Raw genomic sequence first — 13,880 nt, 5'->3', positions numbered from 1 at the left:
TGTTTATGAAGCAACATTCTTGTTTAAACATTGTGCTCTAAATGTATGAAACAGCTGACTGATTTCTGATTGTTAAATGAATACTGGAATAAGAAGGAAACAGGTTTGGAATTTGAGATTGACTTGTTCTAATACTGCTGCAAATGTTACCTAGTGTTTCAAGGAGCTCTTTAAAGTATTGCTGAAGTAATTGATGGCAATTAGGTTTTGCATGTTGACGTGGAAATCATGTTACCATTTACCTGAGGATAAAAACGTGCTTAACTTTATAAGACTTCTGTAGTGAACTATAAAGGATGTCAATTAAGCGAAATCTAAAAATACAGAACTCTTGAATGTTCTTCGAAAACAACCACTTGTCACTACAAACCCCATTCATTTCATGTTGTGCTGCATAACAGGATTAGTGCAGGCATGAGCCGTAGTGTAGCTTGAACATGGTTAAGGCAGAGCAAATTGTACCAAGTTGGCCTCCCAGGGTTGACTTATGCAGTTCTTATGGCTAAAAAATCATGGTGGGATTTGTCAATGACTGGATTTCAACACACAAAGCTAAACAGGGAGATAAGTGAGCTGTTCCTATTGCCAGTAATAGATGCTACAGCGAGAAATGGAAAGACTCAGACTGTAACTGAATGGAATCAATGAAGTTCATAATTAGATGGAGGGTGACTGAGAAATAATGATTAGGGAGGTGAATTTTTTTTTAATCTGAGTATTTTCTCCATGGTGTCACTGCTACAAAACAATTAGGGGACAATCTTAGCATTTGCAAATATGATTAAAGAGATTATCCAGTATCAGCATACATACTGGGGAGTGTTTTAGAGAGATGACCCAGCCAGAGATTTAGGCAGTCAGATGGTTCAGGTGCTTCATTTATTCCTTAACAGTCTCAGAGGTGAAAAGCAGAGCTGCAGTGTACTATATAAGCATGATGTCCTAAAGGATATAAACTGGGGAGATAAGACCGATATCCAAAAGATTCTGTGCAGAGTCTGTAAACAGTTGCTCCTTCAACACTGTGCACACCTGACAGTGCAGATCTTAACTCTTCATCTATGTGAGATAATTGCATTTGCTGAGAAGGCAGCACATATCCTGAGAGACTCACCACCCTTGTGCTGAGAGAGGATTTTGTCCGGACACAGAAGCATTTTCTACTTTGAGAGGAGTCTTGGAAGGGTTTATCCTTCATGCAAGGCTAACTGATGTTTTGTTCTTGGAGGCTGTAGGAGTGAAGGAAGGAATTCCTGGAGGAATTAAGGAGCAGCAGGCCCTGTCTGACAGCATAGGTGAAGTGTTTTTTAGCTTGCTGCTGCCAAGGGTTCCTGTTAGGCTGTACATCTACACAAGCTTCACTTTCAGGTGAACCTGTTGCCACAGTAACTGATCTATTATTTTTCATAAAATAGGTAACCATTTTGGCTTGTATTACTTTTTATCTATGAAGGCATTGTTATTTTCCATCCCTGACTGGGGGGTTTAAAGCATCTTGAAGCAGGGTCCTGCAATTGATGTAGTGATGGGAGAACTGTGGGGTGGGATTGGTCTGTGGCAGAACAGGGACTGTTAATGGCACAGGAAATTTTTTATGCCCTTTTACTTGATGTGGCTTAGGTCTCTGGTTAAACTGACATTGCAGCCACAACTGACTGCTGCAGGACTCTTTCTTCTAGAAACAGGGCAGGTGGGAGACAGCTCTGGAATTTTTCCAGTGAGAGGCAGGCTAGAATTGAGCAAGAGGGGCCATGAGGCTGGCAGAGCAGGAAAGGTGACCAGGTGGAGAAAGAGGATGAGAGCCATGGGGCAGAGAAGTTGCACACTCACACCCAACCCACAGGTGTCCCCAGTGGCTCGCACATCAGAAGTTCAGGGCCTTTTTGCAGCTGTAAAGCTGACTTCCAAACTTTTGTACCTGCTTTTAAATCTTTACCCTAGCTCCTAACACTGGCTTCTCTTCCTGTTTTCAAACCTCTGTGCCATTAATGGATAGTTAAATGTCACTTGTAGTGCCTATTGTTAGTAACTGTTCTTTTAAATGTCAAAGCATTTTCCTTTATTTGCTGAATTGATTTGTTGTCAGCTCTGCTGATCTATTCATAATTTTTAATCACTGCATTATTTAATTTTGAACCGCCTCTTAGCAGGAAGAGGTGGAAAAGTAATTGTGCTTTAATGCCTTGTGTGTCACTTCGTTACAGGGACACTGCACTTTGCAGCTGAGCCCCACATCCCAGTTTGAGACTTGGTGTGGACTGTATGGCAGTGAACTGGTTTAAGCTGGTGCCTGCCTTCAGGCTGTCTCCATTATTTTAAAGAATTAGCCTATGATGGGTCATAACTGGATTTCTGCTGATGGGCTCCTGGGTGCTTAGAGTGGGGCATGCATTGTGTCATTGCTTTGTGTGATATCCCAGTCTCTGTGGTGGAGAAAGCAAAGGGTAGAGCAGAGTGCTTTGAGCTAAGACTAACAGCATTTCTTGAAGTCAGGAAAGGATCATTTCTTGCTGGAAGATGAATGAACAAACTCCTCTCAAATGTGCTCGTGTCTCATGTTCACAGGTGTGTGGGTGGTGGGCATAAGGAGCTGGAGAGCATGCCCCTTGGTAACAAATACAGTAAGGCAAAGAACAGCAAGTCTTGTGAAAGGAGAGGGTGAAACTGAGTGAACTTGAAATTTTTTACCTTGTGTTTCTGCCACTAATAATCTTGGGTTTTGCCTCTCTCCTATCTGTGCAGCTTTCAGACTCGGATTGATGAGTGTGTCAAGCAAATGTCTGATATCCTCTGTCAAGTGAAAGGGACAGCAAATTCTGCTGCTAATGCCAGAAACACAGTTGCACAAGATGCAGATAATGTCCTGAGACCACTGATGGACTTCCTGGATGGAAAGTAAGGGAGTGTTCAAATATATGCTATACATATGGTTCATTGGATTGGAACAAGAATGAGGCAGAGGGGAAAATAGCTCTCTGTTCTTGAATTGTTACTGAGATTTTCAGTCTCCAAATTTTCAAGATGAATTAATACCTTTTCTTCCCTTATCTGCCTCTCACAAGCCATGAATAGGCTCTTTAGCCTTCATTCAGAGCCAAAGCACACTCACAGTTCTTCATCTACCTCCAGTAATTATAGCAATCAGCAAAACACACTGCTGATCAAGCAGTGAAAAAGACTGAAATTCTGAATTTTCTAGCTGTGGGTTTTTGTCCTATAGAGATTTTACTGTAGACAATTTACAAGCATATTGCAAACAGTGCTTATGTACTGCTTATGTACATATTCTACTCAGTATCACAGTCGTGTCAAATGTGTGTTCTAGTCATACCTGCTGCTGTTCTGACTAGCAGATAAGCTTCTGAACCATGGAATGTGCCCAAGGTTGATCCATTGCTTTAATTAACCCATTGCATTAATACCATGCAGCATGATTCAGCTGGTCAGGGACAGCTAAATGTGGCTACTGGACATAATTTTTGTAAGTCAAGTCTTGAACTGCAAACAGAAATGGTTTTTAATCCTTGTAGTAGTTAAACTTAATGCTGCTTTACATCAGTTCTTAATTTAGTAAGGAATGGCCAGCAATTTTCATAATAAATGCTGCAAGAGATGTGAAGCTTTACAAGTTTAAAATATAGGGGGGTTGGTTGCACTTAGTGTTGATTATCCCATCTTGCTCTTGGGTCACTGTGTACTAAGTGACTCTGCAGCAGTCATTACATCTAGGAGCCTTCTCATTTGATCATCTTCCATGCATGCCGTCATGAATCCTGAAAAGCCAGATTCCTTTGTACCACCGAGAGCTTTGTATGCTACAGGCTTGCCATCCAGCTGTGGAGCGAGTAATTTGATTATGATAATGCATGTCTGGTTTATTTTCTTTCCTCCTTTACAGAAGGAGAGTATTTTTTAATGCTTCCTGCATCCCACCCACATCAGTCTTGTCCCTGTTTGGTTTTGTTCATTTACTGTCTAACCAGCTGTGGGAAGAAGGGAGGTTGGGAGAAGATGGTGCATAATGGAGAAGAGTCAGCTGTCTGAGTGCTGCTGGCCACAGAGTTCCTGTTCTGTAGCTCTCACAGTGTGATTGGTAAATCCCGAAGTTCAACAAATGTTTCAAAGGAGGTTCTAACAGTTCTTGGCCTTTTTCATAGCCTGGACAATAAAAAAGGAAGAAAAGCTAGGGAGATAAAGCTCTTTGTGTTAAAGCAGATAAACACATGGCAGGTGATTGGTGAATGCAATCACAACAAAATATGGAGTTGTCCAAGAAATACTTTGGGGTGATTTTAGAGGTGAAAGATTTAGATACTTCAGCAGCTATCAGAAGCTGTGCAGGAATTTCTGCACAGCACTCTGGGAAGTATTAATTTAGGTATCCATCAGAAATCATTATAGTAACCCCTTGAAGCTTAAAACCAGTTATTCTATATTTGTAGTTTTTTTCTATATAATCTGTAAGCCAGACACATCTTAAAGGGATCCTGTTCAATGGTACCTGCACTTACTTGGATTATATATATATTATTCCCAACCACCTATCACCAAGCGATAACTTCTGTAATCCCCAGGTCAATATATAGAAATTATTTGGGTCAGAAATGTCAATCATCCATTTTCGCCAGTGTTTTTAGTGCTAGAACTCCAAGGGTGAACACAGGCTCTGCTTTACGAAAAGGGAAGATTTTTACCCTTAAAGCAATTGTTATGACAAACTGCTTTGGATAGGGCACTGAATCTTCCATATGCAGCTCCTTTTCTTTCATTGCATATTGTGCTCGCTGTACTTACTCAGTTCTTGCTCTCTCCCTGCAGCCTGACATTGTTTGCGACTGTGTGTGAAAAGACAGTGTTGAAACGGGTGCTGAAAGAGCTCTGGAGGGTGGTAATGAACACCATGGAGAAGCTGATTGTGCTGCCTCCTCTTACAGACCATACGGTAAAGCATTTTCTCCTTCCTGACTCATACCAGAAAGTGTTGCCATTGCCTGTGTAACTCATCCCGACCTAGTGAGTCATCCATACAGGTAAAATTGTCTGCTTGTAGCCTGCCTGAGGATGGAAAAACATGTCTGGTAAGACATAAACTTGGTAAAGAAAGAGAGCATCTCTATTTATGGTAGGGTTGCAAGATACAGAGCACGCTCTAGAAAAAAAACCACAATTCAAAATCCATGATCCAAAAGGAATTTCTGTCCAGTGTATCAGTTTGCACTGATTAGGGCTTTGCAATCCTCTCAGGAGAGCTCTGTGTGTGGGGGGGATTATGGAACAGGTAGGCTTCATGGGCTTAGGTCATGATCTGTAGCCACTTTTGCCTGATTATTTATTAGCCAGAGTGTCTCTCTCACAATTAGACATGGTTAATTTGAGCGTGATTTTTAATCACCCATCCCCCAATTTAACCCTCCCAGAAGTCTTTAACACCAGCATTGGCTGGCAGGATTTCTCTCTTTGTGATGCTGGGGAGTTGGAAGCGTGTCCAGATAGTTTTCCCTCAAAGGCAGGGTTTTGTATAATTGTTCAGCTGTGTGGACATGCTGGATGAATCTGTGTCATGAATGTAGTGATGCTTTTAACAATGGAAGATTAACTCTTCTCCAGTTTTGAGAAACCACAGAAACTGATTAAATGTCAGTCATGCATGCCCAGCTGCTCTGGGGGATGACACTCAGTTGGAGGCAGGGTGAAGTTTGGTCTGTAACCTCATTATTTGCAGATGATCCAGAACTTCTTTTCTTCTTGCTGTTAAGAGTAAACTTGCGGTCTGTAGCTCATTTATGTAGCCTTACTTTTTTCCCAGTGGTGAGTAGAACAATAGTGGTTTTCACTATTCAGCAGTTCCCTCACATATTTGGACTGGGCTTCCTGGGTTGCAGTGTCCAGGGAAGTGATTCAAACCTGCCTCCTGCTCTAGGTGTTTCTTGCTCTGAGAGGGAGGGCCCTTTGTCCCTGGCATTGATGATGATGACTTTAAATAAAACTGTTGAGAGGAAGTGTGCTGTCATACCTACAACCATAAAATTACCGTGAGGCATAATTTGCTAAAGACTGCTTTCTCTGAGCTCAGATTTGGAATAATCATTTCTAGTTGCCTTTGTGATTCATAAAGAAGAAAAAGAAAATAAACTTAGGAAGACAAAATTTCTTTGTCTTGGTTGAATTGCTTTTAAAAAGGAGTCTTTGGGGACAGGTGCTAAAATCATCATGTAGGAGCAGCATTAACATGACCCATTTGGAATGGAATCAGTGAGATCAAGGGCCTTAGAGAGAACTAGGGAGGAGCTGCTTGAGCTTTATGCTTGCTAGTTTTGGATTTCAAAGGCAGAGTAGGAGAGTGATTCAGTACTTGTATCGTGAAAGAGGCAATAACTGTGATCAGCCAATTCTTGCAACCTGCAGGATGTTGCTATAAGCCATTTCAAGTTTTTTTCATAGTTTCTTGTTGCCATCATCTCAGTTTCAAATTATGAAGCAAATTGAAGCACATACTCACTTGTCTGAGATAATGCAAAATACTCATAGCTGGATTTCTTGGTGTCTAATTAGTTGTATGGTAGCAAGGAGGCTGAACTAGTCTAAACTGGAAAAGAGTTGCTGTTCCAGAAGGACAGTTAGGAACAATGCAATGATTAAAATGGCCTTGTCTGCAGTCCTTGAGCAGGGAACCTGTGGTGAGGCTGGATGAGCTGCAAGGACGAAGAGCTGCTTCCACTTTTCTCTGGGGCATAGCAGTTTATTCTGTCACCACCAGATTTTCATCGTTCCCAGCAGTGAAGGCCAGCAGGGCAAGGCAGAACAAGGTTGCCAGCATGGACAGAAGCAGTACTTTCTCTTTGGTATTCTACTTCTGTGCCAAGCAGCTCTTATCTAATTTGGCTTTTTATTTTCTTACGTTTTTCTTTTCTTTTGAAAGCACATCAGACACAAATAGCCTCAGGCACTGTAACACGCTTTCCTCCCAGCCCTCAGGAACAGAAAGCCTTGGTGGTGCCTCTCCGTGTTTGAACGACCACTGATGGGAATTTCTGTCCTAAAATTCATGTGCAGCCCTTAAGAAGTAGAGGATATTCATGGCAGAAAAGAATCTCTTTTATGAAATATTTTCTCTTCTTTCTGCAAAATTGTTGGAGGTGCAGAAGTCTTTTTTTTGATGGAGAGCATGGAAAGCATACTCGGGTAGAAGGTTCCCATCACACTGCAGTTTGCCTCGCCTGTCACTTGTGTGACCCTGCCACTGCATAGCGCTTAAATGCCTCTCTCCAGACTTAACAATTCCACTTAAATTAGCTTCTGGAAGATTCTGCTGTGTGGGGCTCAGGTGAGAAAGTGTTAACTCTGTGAGGAATCCAGTGGGGACAGGGCAGTTTCACAACCTCCCACTCTGAGGACCTGAGCTGCTGGTCCTTCATGACTTTCAGATGGGTGACTTCAACTTCTCTGAGCACTCTCTGCCTGTGGCTTGTGAGATTAGCAGCAATGTGATCTCCAGTAACTCATTAAGTAATTCACACCTCACTAATTTTAAGATCCAGCATGTAATTAAACACCTTCTATCATGGCTAAGTGGATATACACTCTGGGGTTCAGTGCACAACACGTGGGGATATTAACAGTTTAGTTATCCATCTCTTTCTCTGCTGCTTAGGATGAAACTGTACCGTGCCATCAGTGACTAGCCAGGTGAGAGAAGAGGTGCTCACTTTACACCCAGGTGATTCCTCTAGAGTCTCTCCTTTATTTATTTCACACAGTACACTGCAGCCATTCACATAAGGTTCTGTTTGTGCTTGCTTCTGCTGTGCTTTTTTTCTACTTGTCAGACTTCTCTTCACTAAATGAGAACAGGATAAGAACTAAATTTTCTTCAAGCTGAGGACAGAATTTGCATGTTGACTTCCAGACTGTTTTTCAGGCTCATCTGCCTGTGCTGCTCCAGACCTACTCTGTGGTGGAGGAGAGTGTGGCTTCAAAAGGTTTTCTGAAACCTTTCTTAACTTCTGTTAGTTTAAATGAATCCTCTTCCTTGTGCTAGCTTGGAGCAGAAAAGTTCAAGGCTGCCTCTGTGATGAGGAGAAAAAACTTTCTTAGAGTGGAATAAAATTATGGTCTATGAACTGCATATGTGCCTAGTTCTCTGTACTGACAAGTAATTATTTTCCTCTTTTCATCCCACTTTTAAGCCTATTTTGTCAATTTTTGTGGTTTAATACACCACAACAACTAAAAAATAGTTTCATTTTTATGTGTGCTAACAAACATTACCAGAGATGATTGAGTTTTTTAAATGAACTTAAATGCTAAGTTAAATTATCAGATCTCATTGTTATTGAACATAGGAACTAAAAAAATATGGGAAAAGAATGTACAATACCAGATGAAACTTCCTTTCACTGTTATGTCTCAGAAAAATAAGCATCGCTAATAATATGGTTTCCAAAAAAGGATTGGAATCCAAAAAACTTGCAGCAGGCTTTTGTTTCCTAACTTTATCAGCTGAGCAGTGGGACAGTTAAGCTTTAAGGATTTGAGTCACTTGGAGTATAAATCAGTGCAGTTCTGTTGGCTTCCAACAATTAGACTTCAGTCAGCTGATGATCCTTCTCTAAATGCTTTCACTGAAGGGACAAAAAAGCATCAGACCATTAACAAGGAATTGAAAATCTCTGTGTTGTGGACTATAGGTGTGTTTCTTGTTTCTAAGGGGTTTAGGAAAGTAAAACTAGTATTACGGGAAGAGCCAGAAAAACCAGCATGAAGGACCATCCCCTTTCCAGCTGCGTTTGCCACAGAGCTAGGCATGATTCATGATAAGAATTTAATTTGTCCTCATATTCTATCCTTGACATTTTAATCAATTCCATTGTGGGCAGCTTTTCTCAAAGCTACCTGATAATTTAAGTTTAGTTGTTTTCACTCCCTGGCACAACTGGAATAAGTGCTGTCTGTAGAGCTTTGTGGTATGTTTTCCATGCATAAATAACTTTTCTGAGGAGCATGGCATCTTGTTTACAAGAATGCCATTTGGCAGGGGAGCTGTCCAGATTTTCATTAGATGTTACCAGCATTGATGACAAACTCAGTGTAACAGCAAAATAATCTCTCCTTGCAGATGCATTGACAGAGATTGTCACTGATGGATGAGGATTTTCTTAGCGTGCAAGAACTGGGAGTTATCTGAGCAGCTTTGTTCCACGGAGCGTATCCAGTCACTGGGTATTGCTCAGTGTTACTGACCTGCCCTCCTTAGAAGCCTGAGGCAGCAAGACTACATGCCTGGGCTGGTTAATGTTGTTCAAATGTATACATAAAAAAGTGTCCAGTGAATGCTGAAAATACTGAATTAAGAAATGTTGATATTACCGTGTTTTGGGACTACTCCCTTTTTCAAAATTCTGGGTATAAAAATGTTTTGGTTTTTGTTTCCTGCTTGGTCAATAGACTGAAAACCCTTAAATTTTAAGATCTGTAAGTCAACAAAATTTTGTGGCAAATCATACAGAACAGCAGGCACATCCATTGGGTAACAGAGGCTGGTGAAACCCTTTATTCTGGTGGGTTATTTGGCATGGCCCACATTGAAATCTCTCTGTTGCTGCTGGTGTGCAGTCATGTTCAACCCTCCTTGCTGGAAACACATGGAAATTTGTGCTCTTTCAGATTAGAGAGCTGTACTCTTCAACACTACCCATTGGAAACTGACAACAGGTTAAGCTCTCAGTCTCATTTCAGAAGCTTTCCTTTGTGGATTCATTGTGCTGCCTGCACTTTCCCCTCCACCCCTGCCAAAAGTTGTGAATTTAATCATTTATCAAGAGCTTCTGTTTAGCTACAAAATCAATAATGTTCATTCTGTGTCAGTTTGTATTCAGCAAACATAAAAGGCTGAGAAACAGTGAGGGTTAGCTGGTGGTTACAAGTAGAGAAAGTCAAGAGGTGATCTGTGGTTTCAGGTCACAGCTTTTCAGCTTGAATAAATTTCCAAAGCTGGAAAAACTAAAGAAAAGGCCCCCTCACCTTAAAAATTCAGTTCTAGGCTGCTGTTCTAATGGGCAGAGAGTGTCCAGTTGCCCTAGAGCAAGTCTCAGGTTTTCCAGTGTTGTATCTATAAACTGCTTGTTTTTCTTCTGCTACCCCAAGCAACAGGTATAAAGGGACTTTATGCTGAGGGCAGACTTTTAGAGGGGCTGATGTTCATTTTAATCCTTAAAAAAAAGAGTTATTTCAGCAGTGATCTTTGCAGCAGTAGCCAGTTCAAGGCTGGCTATGAACAAATAGTCAGGGAACAAATGAACAAATACCAGAGAAGGCAGCAAAGGAAAGCTGAGTGACAGAGGCAGGGGCAAAGGGCAGTGTAATAATTGTGGGTTTACATCTTGCTTCATTACAGTTTGAGGTATTTTGGGGTGGGGAGTGGTCATGGCTGCTGTGGTGAAGTGGGAGGGTTAAAGACTGCTAAGATAAGAAAGGATAGTAAAGAAGAGGGAGGAAGAATTGGATTTACTGGAGACGTTTAGTTTGTGAAACCAACAGTCCTCATACAAGACGCCCCATCCCTAGAAATATTCAAGGCGAGGTTAGATGGGACTCTGAGCAACCTGATTTGGTTGAAACACATTTTATGTGTAAAATTTATTTTCCAAATGCCTAAATAACCAATTGGTACATAGGTATGTAGCTAGCATGCTTTTAAACCAGAAGAGGGTAGATTTAGGCTAGATAAAAGGAAGACTTTTTTACAATGAGAGTGGTGAAGTGACTTGAAGCAAGATTTCCTGTCACTGGAGTTCATCTTCCCTTTATGTTTCTTCGTTGGTTATACAGCTTCAGGAAGGCACAATGGGGGAGAAGAGCCACTGACCAAGCTCTAGGACATTTGAAGGCAATGCTGTAGTATTCACTGGACTGGCAATCTCTCAGGCCTAAGCAGCTGAGGGCCAGTTTTGTTTCTGATCTGATCTGTGCTTACCCCCACCCTGATGACTGAGCCTCTGTAGAGGGATTCTCATCATCTTGGGGTTGTGTGATCTTTTGCTTTGGCCAGTCTTTGCTGTCTTCATGTGTATTTAGGCGTGAAATCTAAAGGAGTGTTTGGAGATGGCCTGTACCCCAAGCCTGTGCAATCCATTTGAAGGTTCATCCTGTGTGAGTGGCTGCTGTAAGCAAGAGTGAACTGGTTAGCAAGACATTGTGCTCTGAAGTAGCTCTTGATGTAGTATCCACAGAAATGCCAGTGTTTATACTAGGTAATAAACTGGCAAGGAGTCCAGTTGTTGTACCTGGCCTTGGGGTGGTTATGTAAAGTTGCTGTGAACTGACTTGACTTGCTCAAAGAAGAAATATGTGAACTTTGTTTATAACCTTTTTTTTCCCCCCTCCTTTCTTTTCTAACTTTTGCAACCATAGGGCACACAGTTGATTTTCAGTGCTGCTAAGGAACTGGGACACTTGTCAAAGTTGAAGGTATTGTCCTGCATGGCTTGTGTTAATGTCCCTGTGTGTAAGCATGGAAGTGTGGTAGTGCATAGCATGTCTTGTGCTTGCAGTGGTTTGTTGCTGAATGCATTTGTAGAGAAATGCCTTTAAATGCATTAAATGTGCTTTTAAATGCATTCTACTAACATTAGCATAGTACTTAAGATTAAATCTTATTGTGGGTTTAATCATCAGTGTAGTTTTTCTCTTCTGTATACATGGTGATAAGTCTGGTACATCGATTTAAAATGAAAAAAAGTAGACTCCTCAATATCTGGCCAGCTCCTCCGTATCCCCATTTATAAAAGGGAGTCCCTAATGGTTGGAAAGACACTTGTGCTAGATATGGATGAATTACATGGACTGTTACAAAAATAACTGTTGCTTATGGAAGAGAGCCTGTGTCTGTAAATTCCTTCTGCGTGGGCTCCCTTCACAGGCAAGCTGGCATTTAGCATGAAGGCTCTGTTGATGTGTTTTGACAGTGCATGACGTGACAGTGCATGACATGAGCATTATGAAGTGCACGCCACTTCATCATAAGCGAATCAAACACTAATTCACTGATCACGACAGCAATGGTATGAAAATAGTGATGCCTTACAGCACTCAGATTGCACTGTGCTGTGGTTGGTCTTGTGCTACAAGACAGGTAGGGTGCAGGAGGAGGAGGAGGTCTAAATCTGAAGTGTCACAGTGCACAGTCTGCTGTGAGGGAGATGGAGCTGGACCTGAACTCTGTCTCAGAGCGTGATCAAGGAAATCTTCCCAGTGCAAAGGACATTATTCTAAGTGACTAGTGCCGTTTCAAAATGGATTTGTCCCTTCCTGTTGATTTTTGAGTTTGTATTGCATACTTAATACAGCTGTCTTCATATACCTATGTCCCTTGCCCACCAGATACGTTTTCCATACATGCTTATGTGGCCAGTACACAGCTCATTTAAGGCAGTGCTTATTAGCAGTCCTAGCAAGTGATCATGGCATGCAGGAGTGTCATTAGACATGCTCCTGTTCTCCAGCTACATTTTGAGGCTGTAAAATAGCAGTTAATAGTCACCTAGCATAAACTCCAAGTGTGGCTCCCAAGCTGTCACTTGTGCTGAGTGATGGCCGTATGCAGTACCACAGTCAGGCTGTTATCCCTGGTGACATGGTGGCTCATGAGGATTGTTTCCTTCCCTGCTTCCTGTGCTTGCAATGCTGTGTGTCACTTCCATGGGAAAAATGGGGAGAAAGGAGCTTTGTAGCCAGCCTGGGAGAGTGGCAGCAGAACCGCAGCATCCAAATGTGACTCCTGTTTCCTGTGAATTTCCCCTTTTCCTTGCGAAAACATCAGTAAGGACTCATCAAGTGGAGGAAGAGAAGCCATCCCTGCCTTTTACATGTACACCTGGTGTCTGAGGGCAGAGCTCTGAATTTGCTGTTTCTTCCCCAGGTCACAAGGACAGTCTGTGAGTTCCTGTGGTTGCTTGCATTCTTGGGCGTGGCCACTGAAATTCACTGTTATCTTTTACTTGTTTCATATTTTCTCATTACTGGAATTTCTGAGCATGTACAGGGCACATTCTGCTGAGAATGTTTTGGAAGCTTTGCTGGTTTCCATTTGCACTGGTCAGGTGAATGCCGTCCCTCAGCAGCAGCCTGTCTTCAGTGCCGTTACTGTAGAGCTTAGCTTTGGTGACTCTGGACTGCAATTTTAGAAATGCACATAATCATGCAAATCAGGCCTTTATTGTGTTCAGGTCTTTATTTGCATATCCACCTATAGAACAGCAGCAATACAGGTGCACAGGATTTTTTATGTGGCAAGACAGTTGTGCTCAAGTGTGAAAGCACCGGAATTTTGGAGACCATAAGGGAAATGGCACTGTGTCCAAAAATTTCCAGAAGAATAGGAGTGTTACAAGAGTGTAAATTGTTTGAGTCCCTGTAAGAAGTGTGGATATTACAGTTTTTGTCCTTTTGTTTTTGCAGGCGCATACAAGCTAACAGGGAAGGAAGGCATGGTTCTTCAGAGCCCTCCTCCTCTGCATTTTGCAGTTCCACTAAAAACCTGGGAAAATTATGGGATGGATTTTAAGCTTTATTGGTCTTAAATAGACCAGGGAGAACAGAGCCCTAGTGAATCAGATAACTCAGCTGAAAACTGAGATTGACAGACCTGACAAGCACAGGCTCTCATCCTGATGACAAATCAATTTCACAGTGTATTTTAAAATGCTCAGAAAACCAACCATAAATCTGGCTCCTTGGTGCCACATACCTGCCTCCCACTTACTATCAAACTCTTTCTGTTCAGTTTGCTTAATAGCCAGCAACTGGTGCAGGGAGCAGCTGCCTCCTCTCCCTTGTGCTGCCCCCAGAGTAAACAGCCAGAAACTCTGACCACAGAGTTTCTT

General features: G+C 41.9%; 1 protein-coding gene across 16 annotated transcripts in view; it reads left to right on the top strand.

The window, feature by feature from the left end:
* Nucleotides 1-13,880, top strand: part of UNC13B (unc-13 homolog B) — a 181,206-nt gene that overhangs the window by 154,191 nt on the left and 13,135 nt on the right. For 15 of the 16 annotated variants that reach the window (XM_017746603.1, XM_017746600.1, XM_017746601.1 and 12 more), the window contains 3 exons: nucleotides 2,743-2,895; nucleotides 4,819-4,942; nucleotides 11,410-11,466. In XM_017746603.1, the coding sequence (XP_017602092.1) occupies nucleotides 2,743-2,895; nucleotides 4,819-4,942; nucleotides 11,410-11,466 (334 nt within the window). The remainder of the gene's footprint in view (nucleotides 1-2,742; nucleotides 2,896-4,818; nucleotides 4,943-11,409; nucleotides 11,467-13,880) is intronic. The other variant, XM_017746594.1, reaches the window with a different exon arrangement.

Source organism: Corvus brachyrhynchos, unplaced genomic scaffold (assembly GCF_000691975.1).
Source record: "Corvus brachyrhynchos isolate BGI_N302 unplaced genomic scaffold, ASM69197v1 scaffold139, whole genome shotgun sequence".
Classification (NCBI taxonomy): Eukaryota; Metazoa; Chordata; class Aves; order Passeriformes; family Corvidae; genus Corvus; species Corvus brachyrhynchos.
Note: the sequence above shows the minus strand (reverse complement) of the source record. Positions and strands in the feature narration are given on the sequence as shown.